We start from the raw sequence: 16,689 nt of genomic DNA on the forward strand, positions 1-16,689 counted from the left end.
CGATTCTGAATTGAAGTGAACGTGGGGCACATCCCAAGCGGGTTGATTAACGCCAAAACCTTTATTCTTTATCCTTACCAAGTCATCCAAATTACTTATGTTGTCTCCGGGCCGTTGTAATCAAGAACGCTACCACTGTTCAAATTCAAAAAAAAAGTTTTTTTTTCTTGCCACTTCAATTGTCTTATGTTGCAGGCCCAGCCCCATTTGTTGCTACAGTCACGGTAGCTCCACGCCATGTGACGTCCAGCTTTCTGTGCAGAATTGAGAGACCTCTGACAACATACTCCTGCACTATAGTACATTTCATATAGTTTTCCATATTTTATATGAATTTGATTGTTGATATGTTATACTATTGTTATAGTATAATTTGTTGTTAATATGTTATACTATTTTACCTACCTCGTCCTTATGTTTTGCACATCATTATAAGAAAAGATAAAGTCTCTGGGGTATCAATCCACTTAGGATGCGCCAACGCATTTTACTGCAACTGGTAATCGTTGAGATTTTCGAACGCGTGTTGACCTATATAATGGACTTGCGGAGCTCAGTCTTTTTATCCTCCCAGGAAGGTCTGGCACCAATTTATCGACACCGAAGAGATGAAGGGCTTGGTTGTCACTAGGGTGGTTCGAAATCATTGACGGTGTGGCTGCAATGGAGCTTTGACCGACTGCGCCACACCCGCCCCTGCACACTAGTATATATATATATATATATATATATATATATATATATATATATATATATATATATATGCATATACATAATGTATAGTATATATATCCTAGTCCTCCAGACCGTTCGATATCATCAGTTTCGTGATGTGCTGCCTTCAAAGGTTTAATAAACGTTCGTGATTGTTTTAAAAATTAGGAATTAGGGAACAAAATATACCACTCTGAAATACTCTGCATGCAAGGAGAAGGAAAACACTAAATTAGCCAAGTGACACATTTATCACTACTACATATAAAACACAACAACTCACAAAATAATTATGCTCAGCTCCACCAGTAATTATGATATAATTATCACCAAATGATAACTGTAATTCGGATTATATATTTTTAGGGTCCTTTGTGACCTCCAGGATAGTAGACAGTCTTGCTTCCATATAACAGTAATGCTGACTGTTATTGGCAACTTGATGATGCTCTCCACTTGATTCACCTACACTGTCCTCTTCAAGACTGCCATCCCGATAATACTCCGATTTGGGAGTGCCATCCGGTTGATATCAGAAACAACCATTGTGCTCCCTTTCACTAAAAAGACGATCATAAAAATAATTTTTTCTGCCATCCTCAATGAAACTCACTGCAAAGAAAATAAAGAATAGATACATAAGACACAGTCGATAATTGTACCACCTACAGCGAAAATGCTGATGAAAAGAAAGAAGGAGGCTGCGCAATACTTGTAAGGAATGACTACCTGTGCGCCTTTGTACAACTGCGGTATCACAGAGGACGTCAACTCTAGATAGTTGATGTCCATGCACCTACGAAAATCGCTCAAGACAACAATAAATATGAGTGATGAATGAGATCATATGCCTTCTATGATGAACTCAATGCGTTGAATCAGCCAGTAGATGTTCATTCTCGGACTAGACGCAAATGCTAGGATGGGACTTGAACAACGGTCTGATGCGAAAGGAATATGCTGCTATTCAGCGAAGCGTAGGCATTCTTCGGGTTCTTGTCCCCCACGCCTTTTCAACAGTATTCACTCAACGCATGGATCTTATCTCAGATATGGAAGCGGATTTCTTTCTCTGCTCTGGACCCTCGACCGTTTTTTTTTTTCGCCGCGTCTCGGATATACTTTGAGACGGAGTCCTCGCAAAGCTTCTTCCTGGTCCGTACTCCAACATGAACAGGTACTCGTTCGCAAAATCTCTTTCTGCACTTTTGGTCTTTCAGGCCTGCCCGTCAATCATCGATCGAGGAAGAACTCCTCATTCTTCGTCAAGACGTAGCCGAGCTGAAGTTTGAGAGCTCTCATCTTTCACTTGCGCTGCTCTTGAAGCGTTAAAAGGGTTGACCCTTGACACTTGAACTTAGAGTGACGATGATTCCTTTTGAATGTGGAAGCCTGTCCGTTCACATAAGTCAACCTGTCGGTAACCGCTCTGATGTGTTTCACAGGGTAGTACCATTTACCTAGCATAACGGATTGTTGTTCATGTCTCATCTTCGCTTCCGCGTCGATTCCGACAATGACCTCCTGCTAGCTGGGTATCCTAGAAATCAACGCATTGACCTCATCATAGAAAGCGTCCTTGTTCTCTTCAGCGATCACCGTAGGTGCGTGGGCTCTCCAGATCCAGATCCGACTGCCATTGTAGGCGGTGTAATCTGTGACACTGATGATGGGCCGGTCTTTGATGCGTGTTTCCTGGAATGCAGCCTATGGCACACAGGGATATTCCAGATGTTCGGACAGGGCGGCTTGTTGGAGTCCGTTCGGCAATGTGCAGCAGTTCAGCGTAACGAAACGGATAGTTGTTGTCAACGATTCCATGCTCCCTCCAGGAAGATGCCCTTCAGGGTGTGAGCCTTGGCGATGTGCTGACGACAGCACTTTTCCGCATTATCTGTGAGTCTTGCGCCACATAGCTGTGCAGGCTAAATAGCACGTACGTTCCCAATGCGTACACTCAAATGCTGATTGTGTTAGGGAAAGCAGGGTCACCACGAGCAGGTAGCAATCAGAGTTGTATACGCGGCCCCATTATACATACATAACTCCACTAAACATACACGAATAACCGTTTCGGTGATTAAAAAAAAACAGTTTTTTTCAAATAATTATATGCATTATATACATATTATCATCAAATCATAATTTTATTTTAATAATTGATATTAACTTTTCATCTAGAAAAAGACCAAATAAAAACGTGAACAGAGCGGAACTTCTTCAATATCTTTTTTCGTAACGTTTTGTTGTGAATTGAGTTGAATACTTCCATACCAGAATATCATTCGTGGATCGAGTCACGAGCGAAAATTCGTCAATGCGCCAAGTTCTACAAAATTTGAGGCTCCTTTCAAAGGAAATTTGCGATGAATTTAATATTGCATCTCCAGCTTCGAAATGTCTTACTCGTGTTAATTTTTAACCGGCCACAAAATGAATAGAAAAAAGATATCCTTAGATGAAAGAAAGCTAATGTTCTGTGATTCCATGCACGACTATAAGTACAATAGGTAGCAAAATTGTGAATAACATAGAAAAAAAGTCCCATACATACTGGAGTGCGGAATTCGTTCGCGTTATGTGCTTTTCAAACTGCTGAAAAGTGGACAAAGACACCTGATTCCTTATTATTTCGTAATAAGGAATTAAAGGCATCACCCCATGAATCTGAGGTGGTACGGATTTCAGGTGGAGTATTCGTATACGGGATCGTAGATTATGCAGAGAAGGGTGATCCCCTCCGTTTCTTACTAATTGCCGTAAAAAACGGAAAAATGGACGAAATCAATCCCGTCTCCATAATCTACTATATCGTATACGAATACTCCACCTGAAGTCCGTACCACCTCAGATTCGTGTGGTGATGCCTTTAACTGGATGTAGCGCCGAAGGCAAGAGGTTCCGCTTTGTCTACAGAATCGATCGGAAGTTCCAATCTGCCTTAGCCCCAACCAAGCCTTTCGTCCCTCCAGGATAGATAAATTGGTCCCAGACTTGTCTGTTTGGGAGGATAAAAACACTGACTCGACACATCGGTTAGGCCCGTAAGTCATTGCATAGGCCAGTTACACGTTTGTAAACCTTAAACGATTCTGAATTGAAGTGAACGTGGTGACAGGTCCCGAGTGGATTAATGAACGCCACACACTTCATCCACTTTATCGTTTAAAGAATGTACTCGATGACTCCCAAATTAGTTGTGTTTTCATCGCTATGGCCAATAAATCCCACTTCACTTCCTACAAAACTTCCTTTGTCCAAACTTGTAGCTCGAGACACCAAAAAAAAAACTTAAGCGCTTCGACGTGTCTGCTTCTATCCAAAACTCCCGAGACACTTCAAATGCAGCAAAGTACAAAGAAACTTGGTAGCAGTTCAACGTATTTTCTTCGGTGTCGCTAATCAGCAAATTAGAAGAGCTGCGTATTTTCTATCTGAGTTACGATATCACCACCATTGTTGTTAGCCAATTTCTCGCCAGATTGCGGAAAGCTTATAGGATCCTATAACATCATCACATTCATAATCAACTCTATGGTCGCTTCTGTTGAGAACACAAGAACTCTTCCTCATAAACGAGACACCTGGGGGGCCTTCGGCTCGTTAGATAGTTGTCCAGCAGTGTGGTCAATAGGTGCTTGCGATCTTCGTGAAGCTGATCCCATAGAAATTATGTCAGCCTGAAATAGTAAGTAAAACTCAACAACAAATTCACGAGTTCTTAGGAATATGACAAATCGCATGTGGAGTAGGGAGGAGGATTTAAGAGTTGAGCGGTCGGCGGCCTATCGCCTATAGCGCTTCCATGAACTGCATGGTTGTTCCCGCGAAGGAAATACGTACACGATTTCTGGTCAAACAACGGCAGATCACAGAAAGCACTGGAAGATCGCATTCAGTCGCATCTAGGCTACTGTAGCAAGATTTTCTGAGCTTCTCATCTATTAAAAGTCAGACCACGTGGAATCGAGTGGCAACGATGAATGAATGTGGCTTGTCGTGCACGATGATCCCACACTTCCCTACAATAATAAATATTAGTGGTAAAATGTAGTTAGGGGGGCACTCTGACGTGACAGAATCAAACTGCTTTCCTACTGTATTTTGTGTCATCGTAGCGGGTACTTCGACTGTTCCACTACTGTAATAGCGTGTACTGACCTGCACTCAGAGCACAAAAAACGTCATGGAACACAAGACACGGAAAGAATGCATAGAGCACGTTAACCGTTAAACGCTTAAACCCTTCTGGGAGGCATATTTCGCACCTCAGACGATGAGGGCCAAAGATGGACGATGTGATGGGCGGTGTATAAGACGAACGCAGCGCAATTAACGATCGCTGTTGCCAGTAGTTTCCCCTAAGGATAGGCTGTCGTAGAGGCTGCGGATACCTAACGGTACCCATCCATAATAGCCGTCTCTAACTTGCTGACTCTTCTTGACTTCACTCTGATTACTACTTGGCCGAAGCTTGCATCGAAGCCAAAGCAAGAATCCGACGAATGATCGTGGATTGCCCTGGAAGGAGCGATTTTGCCACAACTATGGAAGTCCCGTTAAAGTCGTGAAGCAGGCGAATGTGAACACTCCTAATTAAGGGTTACCCAAAGCCCTTTTTAGGGCCGCCAACTTGCGAATACAAATCGAAAATGTGTGAATAGAAGTTGTTGCATGCATGTTTAGTGATTGTGGATAGCTATGGAATCCATTTTCAGTTCTTCTTTTTTATTTGGAACTAATAAATGATATGACTTGGTTATTCATTTCTCGTAAACTTGTTTAGGGTAAAACGCAGTTGAGAGTGGTCACTCAGTGGCGCCCTTATTTCTGGAAGTAAATAACTAAATTACTCAGGGTCCGAAGACCTAAGCATTAGTCTTAGCGGATCTATACCATGTAAGCTAAAGTTACTAACAGAAAAAAAGTAAGTCAGATCTTCCTACAACTATTTTCCTTCTTGTTTGAAAGATTTGGTAAAGTAGAAACAGTAGTAGTACAACTCTGTCTTCCTTTTTTTTAGTAGCTTCAACATACACGTTGTGGTTCCTCTAAGACTGATGCTTAAAGGCATCACCGTACGAATCTGAGGTGGTGCAGGTTCCAGGTGGAGTAATCGTATACGGGATGGGAGACTATGGAGAGTGAGGTGATTCCGTATACAGCTTCAGGCGCTCTGGCCCACTATTTTCTACAGGGAGTTCGGCTGGAGCGCGCCAACCTTGTGCGGCGTTTTTTCCGTTCCTTCCGGGCCGTTTTTACGGCAATTAGGAAGAAATGGACGGGATCACCCCCCTCTCTATAGTCTCCCATCACGTATACGAATACTCCACCTGAAGTCCGTACCACCTCTGATTCGTGGAGTGATGCCTTCAAGTTTTAGAGCCCTGACTAACTCAGCTATTCACTTGTGCTCCATGGCCTTTTTCGCGCTAAATCGCTAACAAATTAGATTTGCCAATTCGGCACGACACAATATAGAGCAATCTCTGTCCTATGATTTTTCTCTATAATATGTTTCAGCTGTGGTCAGTTTTGAATCTGTAAAGATGGAAACTTTTAATGTGATTTTACATATAGCTCATTTTTCTGTGATTTGTCGAAAATCTTTTCAAATATCATGTAGATATATTTTTTAAGGAGGAAGAGGCCTATTAAATGGTGTTTCAAAAAATTTTGTATCATTCAAATTTTTATCACAAAATCCTACAGCCTCTTTGGAAAGTTATTGTTGTCTAGGCCCATCAGATACCTTAAAGGCATCACCCCACGAATCTGGAGTGGTACGGATTTTTCGTATACGTGATCATAGATTATTAGGAGAAGGGTGATTCCGTTCATTTCTTCCTAATTGCCGTAGAAAACGGCCCGGAAGATACGGCTTCGAGCGTTCCGGCGCACTATTTTCTACAACGAGTTCGATTGGAGCGCGTCAGCCTTTTGCACGCGCCGCATCTTCCGGGCCGTTTTTTACGGCAATTAGGAAGAAGTGGACGGAATTGCACCCCTCTCCATAATGTACTATCCCGTATACGAATACTGCACTTGAAATCCGTAACAAAAAAAAAACGCAGATCCGCGTTTTCTCGTTTTCTGGCGAAGAATTATCGCAGCTACTGTTCACGCTATTACAGTACTGGAACAGTCGAAGTACCCGCTACAATGTCAGAAAATACAACAGAAAAGCAAGTTCGATTCTGTCGCGTCAGAGTGCTCCCTTCCCCAGCTACACCTTTTTCCTGTACTAGTAGCAATCGTTGAGTTTCGAATTAGTTTGAACAGTGACTGTGACGCCTGAGTGCTCGAAGCAACACGACCAGGAGTTAACGGAGGTATTTCAGGATCAAAACGACATGAAGAACAGTGGAGATACTATTTGGAATCGAGGTGCGAAATGCAGCAATAGGTGGTGCTAACAAGGGTTCGGTCCTTACCGCTACGCTCTGCCGCACCGCTTCGAGCGCAGTCGTTTACGGAACTACACCCTGTTTCGTGCTTTTGACACTACTGAATTCCTAAGAACCTGGTACAGTGACTACAGAACAGAATATCTGAATAATGGCTACGAAGAACAGTCTGTACACCTTCTAGACGAAAAAGCGAACACTTGAGGAAACAACCAGATGGTGGCTGGCGAAAAGATGAAATGATGGGTGATTTCACGTCGGTGCTCATTACCGCTCACATCATCACACAGGGACGTGAACGTATGGGACGTGCTCGCCAAGTAAAACAGATAAGAAAATGTGTTCATATGAATGTTTGTTTCGCGTACTGATAAGTTCTTAGATTTCTGGATTACTAGAGGTGTATCGTGCTTTCGTTGTAATACTTGCAAACTATGTTTTAAAGGCAGCGTATCATGAAATTGACATAGTACGGAGTTCGGGAGGAAAAGGTAGAGTCTTTGTTGTAGATGACGAAAGTAAACTTGGGCCCATTAATCTTCCCCTAATCGTCGTAGAAAAAAAAAACGGTGTGAAAGACTGCATTATCTCCTACGAGATACGTTAGAACGCGTCACTGTTGCGCACGCGCCGCGTTCACGAGCCAGCGGTGAGCCATGATTGATGAGGTTTCCTTACAAGCCTAGGACGAATTGTGTGGCGCTACGCTCGTTTTGGTAATCTACAACCTGAACTCTACGTTTTCCTTGGACTTTCCTTGCCACGTCAATTTTGTGATAAGATTTTTTTAAAGCATAGCTGCGGGAAGGAACTAGTAGGCCCTTCACGGATCATTGGTCCTAAGCTCTGAGAATTGTGGGCTGGTAAACGGTTTTGCTTCGGAAATGTGCAGGTCCCTTAGGAAACCTTCCAAGCTCTCGTTCGACCGAAGTCCCGACGGTCACGGACTGAGTCGTGCGCGCAGAAATGTGCGTTCCCAGCACATATAGTCGGGTCAAAACCACATGAATCGCGAGTGTAGTTGCGTACGCCCTCGAAAGAGCGCGGTGGAGGCAGCAGTTGGGACCGAGGTGGGACCGTCGCAAACTGCAGCGATGGGTAGTGCCAGCAAGACTTTCACCACGCTACTAGCTGCTACGCTCCACCGAAGCGCCTCAAGAGAAGCCGCGTACGCGATTGCGTACGTGCTTCATGTCGTTTTGACCCTACTATGTCATTATTTTCATGATTCTCGCACTCGAGTATTTTCTAGAAAACAAACTAACAACAATTAAGCAGGAAATAAATCCAGTGGTGATGTTTCGACGCTTCGATATCGCAGGATAACGACAGTAAATTACATTTTCGTCAGCGTTTTTCAGATATGTGTCTACCAAAATAGTGGATTTTTCTTCCTCATTTAATTTTGTCTTAAAAATCTCAAATTACTTGCTGTATAGTTGGGTCAAAAGGAAATGAAGCACGGACAACTGCGCAAGCGGCTGCGCTAGAAGCGGCGCGATGGAGCGTAGCGATTGGGATCGTGTGAGGATCCTTGCTACCGCCACCCATCTCTGCACATCGCCATGGTTCACCTCGATTCCAACCGCTTTCCCCACCGCACCGCTTCAAGTGCAGCCGCTGGCGCAACTGTCCGTACTTCATGTCGTTTTGACCCAGCTATAGTCGGGTCAAAAGGACATGAGGCTTTGTGCAGTTGCGTAAGCCACAGCGCTCGAAGCTGCGCAGGAAATCTAGTGGTTGTAATCGACGTGGGACCATCTCCAACTGCAGCGGTGAGTGGTTCCGCTCGATTCTAATCGTTACACTCCATTTTGTGCGCAACCGCTTACGCTACTGCACGGAGCTTCAATTCGTTTTTACCTTACTATATGTGTATGTAATTTCCTGTGTAAGTGATATATTCGCTCTTTTTTTTATTTCATCGTTTTTGGAAGCAGTATTCAGCTGGCATTTGTGCGTGAATATCATCTTCTTGCACAAAGCATTTGTTTTGTTTTTTTTCTCTGTTGTTTTGACCCGACTATACAACAAAAAATTTGAAATTCCTGAGACAAAATTAAATAACAACGAAAAGATGCGCTACTGTTTTCGTCACAAATTTGCTGAAAAACGCTAACGGAGATGTAATTTACTGTCGTTATTCTGTGATATCGATTTAGCTCGACTGTATCTAATGTTCCACAGCACTCGGAGCTCTAGAGCAAATAAACAAACAAGTAAATGTTTTTGCTTGTTGTCACCGCTTGGAAATATTACCAGCCCCTAACAGAAAAATACCGAAGTGAGGATTTTGAAAGAAAATCAGCAAAATGTAGCAATCGTAGACGAATTTTCACGATATCTTAGATATCCGAAATAGTTTGGAATTTATAAATTCCGGAGCTGCACCGAACGTCCCGAGGTTGTTGGATCTGCGACTGCGGCTATTCCGGGTGACGCTTGACCATCAATAATGACAGGTCATAGTCTTCCATGAGTGTAAATACAGTCTTTATTTCCTCTCTTTTTTTTTTGTTTGTTTTAAAATTGACAGTTTAAGTACGAGTAACTTTAACCTTCTGAAAAGATGAGAACGACTTGAATGTCCCACCACGAATAGGTTATGTCAAACCTTTCCTCATTTCTCGTGAGGAAAGAAAAAATCAAGAGAGAATCCTGTTTTCATTTCGAGCAGTGTTTTTTTTTTCTTTCTGTGCTACTTTAGTGTATATGAATGAATGAAGAAATAACTGTGACATCCTTAAGTGTTTTGTTCTTCTTTATTTCTCTTAATTAAAAAAGCCTGTTATTTTTTTTAAGTCCTTTCTTTTTTTTTATTCGAATATGAACTGTTCTTGTATTTGTATCTCGGATGAACATTTCTTTTTCTTCTCTTAGTGTTCTCTTACTTTTTTTTGTCTTTCTTTAACAAAGTATCCACTAATTACAAAGTATTTATTTTCAGGGAATTATTATTTTGTTTGTTATATTATTGATGGCAAGCAAAAAATCCACCTTTATGAGTCAGCGTCCGATTGTCTCTCGTCCTCCAGCACTTATTCTACCTACTCTATCATCGGTAAGTCGAATTTTTTATCTGGCTATTAAATTAAAGTTTTCCTGTCTACCTTGTATTCTTCATGATCTTGTAATATGCATAGCGAAATCTGATGTCAGTTTTCAATGTTCCTCGATATGATGCAACGTCTCAGCTAATTGGAGGTCTAGTTTGATTTTTAAATTAGATTTATATATATATATATAATTTCCTGAGTAAGTGATATATTTGCTTCTTTATTTCGTGGTTTTTGGAATTAGCATTCAGCTGGGGAGTGTTGTATGCATGCTACTTCTTGCGCAAGGCATTTGTTTTTCTAACAGTGAAGGAGAACTGAACAGACATCTAAGTTATTTTTGCCAGAAGGAAAGGGAAGTAAAGCACTTACTAATTTTATAGAAGGGGAAAATCTGCTGCTCCTGCTGATAACTACCTCATTTACCGCTTATAGCGTTCTGCTGCGACAAAGATTCCTACGACGAATGAAATCGAACAAGCTGAAGTCAAGTTCACTTGCCTAAGTACCTGCGCTCGAAGCGATCGGTCGAGCTAACGCTTGCGATCCAGGTGCTCTGAATTCTGAGCGGAGTTAGTTATAGTCCCATCTCAATCGCAACCACATGCTCCAACGCGTCGTTTCGAACGCAGTCGATTACGCGGCTGCACTAGGCTTACGGTCGTTTTGATTCGTCTAAATGGGCGTTAATTGTCGTTGTTCGTATGTGGAAGAAAGAGCTGCACATCGAAATTTGTTCTTCAATGATTGCCTGTTCCACTTCCAAGTTGATTGTTGTTTTATGCAGAAGATAAGAGCGTATATCTTGTTCCAGGCAGATCACTCCCTTCCACAGACCAATTCTTTTCTCTCAGCAGAGAAACGTGACGCTTTTTACCACAGTATAAAAGAGGAACCTGTAAAAGATTATGGAGATCAACTAGCGGCACAAAGTATAAGTGCTTTTTGTTTCTAGATTTGTTTATTCTATCTGTATTTTTATATTTTTTGTGAGATGTTCTTCTTCTAGACGACTATCTTCACTACACCGATATATATTCGAATGCATGTAAAGCTTCATTTGGAAACCAGAAAATTCGTGCCTTCGATTATGTTTGTCCTTACCGCGCTTCGCAGAATACTGTGAGTTTTTCTTTTTTTTTTTAATCTCTTCTCTTACCGGTGGCCGTGTGAAGTTTTTGCTAAGCAGGGAATAGTTGGAATAATAGTTGGAATAAGGGAATAGTTGCTTCTGCCTTATAAAACATGATCAGCTTTCATTGAAAGTAGTGAACACTTTTCAATGCTGATGTTTAAAATCTAAATAGGTATTTAGTATGAGAAGGCGACGATATACTCTGATACTCTCCTTTAAAAGCCTGTATTAAAACACGATTTTGATTTTTTAACCAATGTTGGTAATGAGAGGAACTACAGAAATAACTCTTTGCTTCCAGTCGGCATTATTTCCTTCATTGGGCACGGATATTTCCAGCAATACTTCACTATGCAGTGATTTTTCCGAGGTTTGTCTTTCTTTGTAATGAGTTCCTTTTGTCTTCCAATTTAAGTGTTTAGAAAACCGAACATACCTCAATTCAAGGGAGGGATGTGGCACCGCGGTATTCTTCATTCACTTTTCTGGATTGTGATCAGTTTATCACTTCAAGAAGTCCACGCAGGGTCATTAGTACAATCACTGGGATAATTACGCCTGTATCGTCACCATTACCAGTCTCTAGACGATCAGCAGCTCGCGGAAGTCAATTAGCTGGCTACAATACTTGCCAGCTATCTGCGAAGGATTCACATTCGGAAGGGTATTCGACATGCTCTTCGAGCCGTTCCTGGACAAGCTCTGCTAGCTCAAACGGTCGAAAATTCCCGAATTTCACTACGTATTCCCACCGATCAGAGGATGATGAAGGATTTCTCGATCAAGGATCAGGTTTGAGCCCGGTGGTGGACCCCTTATCACTTCCTCTTCCACCTGCGGAATACATCGATGCCGTAGAAGAAGGGTTCACTTCTTGTGACTTGAGCCTAACTCAAAAGAGCACCGGAACAATAAGCGGTGAGGAAATTTTGCACAGAATACATCGTAATTTTGTTTTGTGGCAAAATACGCCTAGTTATCGAATGTGTAGCAAATTAAAAATGGTCGGTCTTGCAGAAATCTACTTCCCCTTCCCAGAACTTTCGAAGCGCTGGGGGAGGTGGGGGGAAGGGAGGGCATAGTGGTTATTATTGAGGGAACCCTTGCTACTACCTCTCGTCGCTACTGTTTGCGATGACCCAACCTCGATTCCAACCGCTATTTTCACTGGTGAGTGCAGTCGCGCACGCCGCTGCACTAGGCTCAGGTCGTTAAGAAGGAGGTGGCGGTCGAAGAGGGATCATTGCTAGTTTCACTTGGACTGCAGAAATGAGTGAAGCTAGCTAAGGACTCATCTCGATCGAAACCACACAGTTGTCCGGCCTCGCTTCGAGCGCAGCCGCACTGCGCTTCGCTTCAAGTCGTTATGAACCCGAGTGTATTTTGATTCGTTAGTCACTTCTTTATTGACGCTGGATTGTACTAGCCCACTTTTTTGTGGAGTAGAAATGAACTTGATTGGCTGTTTTCTAGATTTCTTCTCACAAAGTGGAAGCTCTTCTGGTTCACTTTCTCTTTGCGATGGTCGGCGTCACCAACTGGACAAATCTACGAATTGCAGGTGCTTTATTATCTTCACACAATTGTAGATTTCCTTCTCAACTAGTGAACTAGTTATAGTGTTTCCCTTTGGTGAAATATTTGCAGTAAATAATTACGTTTTTTTTTTTTACTGTTCCTATTTCAGCAAAAAACAGAGGCGCTTTTTGGAATTTTTGTAACATTGTTGCTAATTTCTCTTGACTTTTACAAATTTACGTAACCGTCAATTGGAATTGTTCTCTTAGCATTTGGAGCCTTTGTAGTGTTCGATGCCGTTCTTTTCGCGGGAGATTGCCTGTGACAATTTCTCAAATGACTCCTGTTTCCTTCCTACGAGAACCTTACGAACTTTTAGAGAAAAGAGCGCTAATTACGACTCAAATGCTTTTGTCATACATCCACCCTCTTCGGTGTCACTGCCGGAACTTGGAGATAAGCACAGCCTTTCCGTTGATGTATGGTAGCAATACATAGACTTCGAGGTGGATATTTCTGTTTGATTGCTGATATGCAATTCTGTCATAGAGCGCTGTGACGTCTGATGTTTCTCCGGTACGCAGCCCTGTAGCCAAACGTGGCCGTTTTGGTCTTTGTGAATCAGACGGGTACGATCCCGGTAAGTCTGATTCTGTGGCTCCCTTTTCGAACGAGCAAGCAAAATTGTGTGAACTTGTTAACAAATTGAGTCGACGGATATCCCTTTCACTTTTCACTGTTGGCAATTTAAGGTGGTGAGAAAACTCAAAGTGATAGCGTTGTTCTGGATTTGGAAAGGTACTGTAATGAGTACGCGAAAGAAGTGAGCATTCTTTCAGATGATTTCGTCGTTTTAACACCTTAGCCTCATACGTGACTGCTGGATCTGTCCCTCAACCTGTTTTTCTTTATTCAGACATATTTCTGGCTATGTCACCAGGAAGCGACTATTCATGCTATTGGCACTTCTTTTATGGCAGCTCAAAAACTGGGTGGAGCATCCGAAGCGAATCGTCGCACAGCGATAATGAGAGCTATCTCAGAAATGAGGAAACTGAGGCATACGGTGGTAGGGGCTGCATAGCACTTGCTGTTTTTTTTTCTGTTCCTTATAATCACTGCATGAATTAGATAACTCTTTTTATGCAGGAATCCATCCATCTTGGTGCTTATATCATGGACAAATGTTTGGATTCTTTTCACATTGCAAGTGGAGCTTTGGTTGATGTATGTGCAGTCTCAATGGTGCTTGGAACGTCAGTCTATTTTTTTTATTATTACTGGGTGACCTTACTTTGCGATGAGGCACAAAAAAAAGTTTCAGGAAGATGGAAGAATATGACTCACTGAGACCAGGTATAGTAGATGGTCTAGCGGGTGCCTCTCGAGACAGGTCTCGTCTCTGTCAAATTGAGAAACGAATCATTCACGAGTTAGACGATGGGCTCTGTTTTCCTACACCTTTGGTATTTGCTAATTTTATGCTAGCTTACATTCGTAGCGACCAGGAACAAATTCGTTTTGCTCACGTGAGTCTAGTCATCATGTGCCCGCTATCTAACTACTATTGTTCTTTCTTAGTATCTTCTGGAATTGGCGTTGTTGGAGTCTCGATTTCGTGATGATGGAGGAGCTAGGGTGGCTCATGCGGCTGTCTGTATTTCTTTTGCGATGGTCAAGAAGAAAGATGTTGGTTCACGTAGTTCTAGTATCTTTCACTTATTTTATTCTTTACTGTTTTCCCGAAGCTTCACTTCAAACAATAGCCACAGGTTGTTTGAAGCCCGATTTCAATATTATTTTACTTAAAGAGATTCTAATTAGTTTTACGCAAACCACAGACCCGCGGAACTTTCTAATCTTTCTATTTTCAAGGGCAATGCTTTATAGACGTTTGGTTATGGAACAAAGCAATGTATATCAGGGTCAAAACAACATGAACCATGGTTGAGTTCTGTAAGCGGTTGTGTTCGGAACGGCGCGGTCGAGCGTAGCGGTTAGCATCGAGTTGGGACCCCACCTAGCACCATACAAACTTGCAGTTCCGATGGTCCTACGTCGATTACGACCGCCAGTCTCCACCTCCCTGCCCCTTCCTTACTATAACTAACAGTAAACTATTGCATACTGTTTTGTTCCAATTTCTAAAGGTGATTTTTTCGCGTCTAAAAATTGACGGGAAACGAGAGCAATAAACGTTGAAACGTGAGCAATAGCATTGAAAACTCATTCGAAAGGATCGGGTAAGATCGTAACAGTCATTTGGTTGGACCCTTTGGTTTTAGACAATCTTCGACTCAGAATGCCAGGCGCTACTAGACGTGGAAATTCATCTATTTGATCTCACAAAACTCCCAGTTGGCAGTACAAGGGACGTCATGCGAGAATTAGCTGTGGAAATGGGCCGAGTTCGTTTTTGTCCACTGGAGCTCTTTTATTCCTTACTTCTCTGAAGTGTTATTATCATGTTTTCCTAGGCTGTTGAGGAGAAGCATCCAGTTTTGATCGACTACCTTGCTGAAGACAACAAGCGTGTATGTTTCTGTGAGATTTCTCCAGCACTATGGAATTTCATTTGTGGAGCGCATGCCTATCTATGGGAGAGGTTAGTGTCAAAAGTGGTTTGTTGTTGTTCGGAGTTGAAATTTTGGAGCATTGCATCAATATTCTTACTACATTATAGTTCTGCGTTGGAAATCTTTGTCTGAATGGTGTACATATTTCTTCCGGAGAAGGATACATCAACTACCAACTGAAGATCTCGTGGGCATCGCAGTGGTGGTTGTTTCATTCATGTTTTTCAGAGGTTGCACCCACAAAAATTTGAGAGCATGATATTCTTATGGGTTTTATTGGATTAAACTAAGGACAGCGTTTACGGAAATCCTTAAAGTGTATCTCTGCCAGTAAGAACTGGTGTATTCCACAAATACCACATTAGAAACGTGCAGCTCCTCCTTCTCTCCATACATGCACACCAATCCACAAAATATGTGGTCAGTCAGCTCAGTAATTTCGCGCTGTAAATCGAAACTTTTCCGTCAAATTGTATTCCTGAATGGAATCTAAGCAAACTGAATCGATTTACTGGTGCTAGTGTGTTTGCTTAATACACATAGCAGCTCCTCTTAACTCGTTATAATTTATACCGATGATTTTATCGTGGGTGCTGCCTTTTCCTCTACATTGTTTTCTTGACTTCATTCAGAGTTAATTGTATTTTATATTTTTAAAGTAATGGTACTGTTGCGTTAAGTAACACCTCCAACATTATCCGAGGAATCGAGAAGCCGTTCTTTCCAGAACAGTTTTTAATTGATATTTGTATTATGATATTCTCTTTATTTTGATGTTTTCTTTGTGTTGATGTTTCCTCTCTGTTAAAGGCAGCGTCCGTGGAAGTTTTCGATGTTGACTACTGTAGGATCCAACTGCAGAACCTCAGTTAACCCGGTGAAGAAAGTCTTTACATGCACACATAGACAATGAAATGAAAGCATATATTGGTGGATTTCATCAATCGTAAATGAAGTAGAATGTAAAAAGTTGTTTCCTTGGGCAATTTCATCATCAATCACTTTATGCGCTTCCATTCTAGCACGCGTCTGGGTGTAAAAGGTTACCGTTTCTGGTAAATTGAGATCTCTTGATTCCATGATTTCGTGAGAGCGTATCGGGTTTTGCTGTGATATTTGCAAGCTGCATTCCGAACTGTATATGGGAGCGCCGAAAATTCCCTCTGACGTCACCTTTAAGATGTAGAAAGAATACAAATTTGTTCTAAAGAGGTATGGTCTCAGATCAGATACAGATTTTCTTCTTATTGGTTAAAAGATGTGAACTGATATTGTTCTGCGGT

At 41.9% G+C, this 16,689-nt stretch overlaps 3 protein-coding genes across 6 annotated transcripts; 1 reads left to right on the forward strand and 2 right to left on the reverse strand.

The window, feature by feature from the left end:
- Window positions 1-1,179: 1,179 nt before the first annotated feature.
- On the reverse strand, window positions 1,180-1,506 carry RB195_004793 (uncharacterized protein; the record flags this gene model as incomplete). The annotated part of the gene is made up of 3 exons (XM_064182797.1): window positions 1,180-1,274; window positions 1,328-1,379; window positions 1,444-1,506. The coding sequence occupies 3 exons, from the start codon at window positions 1,504-1,506 to the stop codon at window positions 1,180-1,182; spliced, it is 210 nt and encodes a 69-aa protein (XP_064034064.1).
- RB195_004794 (uncharacterized protein) lies at window positions 1,272-5,122 on the reverse strand (the record flags this gene model as incomplete). 2 transcript variants are annotated; one of them, XM_064182798.1, is made up of 4 exons in its annotated part: window positions 1,272-1,274; window positions 4,299-4,394; window positions 4,558-4,627; window positions 4,983-5,122. In XM_064182798.1, the coding sequence occupies 4 exons, from the start codon at window positions 5,120-5,122 to the stop codon at window positions 1,272-1,274; spliced, it is 309 nt and encodes a 102-aa protein (XP_064034065.1). The 2 variants fall into 2 exon arrangements, with proteins under 2 accessions (XP_064034065.1, XP_064034066.1); XM_064182799.1 differs by lacking the exon at window positions 1,272-1,274 and adding an exon at window positions 4,125-4,217.
- Window positions 5,123-8,621: 3,499 nt separating this feature from the next.
- On the forward strand, window positions 8,622-15,538 carry RB195_004795 (uncharacterized protein; the record flags this gene model as incomplete). 3 transcript variants are annotated; one of them, XM_064182802.1, is made up of 19 exons in its annotated part: window positions 8,622-8,752; window positions 8,818-8,896; window positions 10,069-10,182; window positions 10,992-11,115; window positions 11,187-11,299; window positions 11,614-11,682; window positions 11,735-11,778; window positions 11,839-12,230; window positions 12,786-12,873; window positions 13,210-13,309; window positions 13,380-13,470; window positions 13,583-13,653; window positions 13,747-13,899; window positions 13,980-14,086; window positions 14,155-14,359; window positions 14,412-14,519; window positions 15,116-15,238; window positions 15,308-15,435; window positions 15,514-15,538. In XM_064182802.1, the coding sequence occupies 19 exons, from the start codon at window positions 8,622-8,624 to the stop codon at window positions 15,536-15,538; spliced, it is 2,265 nt and encodes a 754-aa protein (XP_064034067.1). The 3 variants fall into 3 exon arrangements, with proteins under 3 accessions (XP_064034067.1, XP_064034068.1, XP_064034069.1); XM_064182801.1 differs by having other exon boundaries at window positions 10,992-11,109; XM_064182800.1 differs by lacking the exons at window positions 8,622-8,752; window positions 8,818-8,896 and having other exon boundaries at window positions 10,099-10,182; window positions 11,735-12,230.
- Between the last annotated feature and the right edge of the window lie 1,151 nt (window positions 15,539-16,689).

Source organism: Necator americanus, chromosome I, assembly GCF_031761385.1.
Source record: "Necator americanus strain Aroian chromosome I, whole genome shotgun sequence".
In the NCBI taxonomy this organism is placed as follows: domain Eukaryota; kingdom Metazoa; phylum Nematoda; class Chromadorea; order Rhabditida; family Ancylostomatidae; genus Necator; species Necator americanus.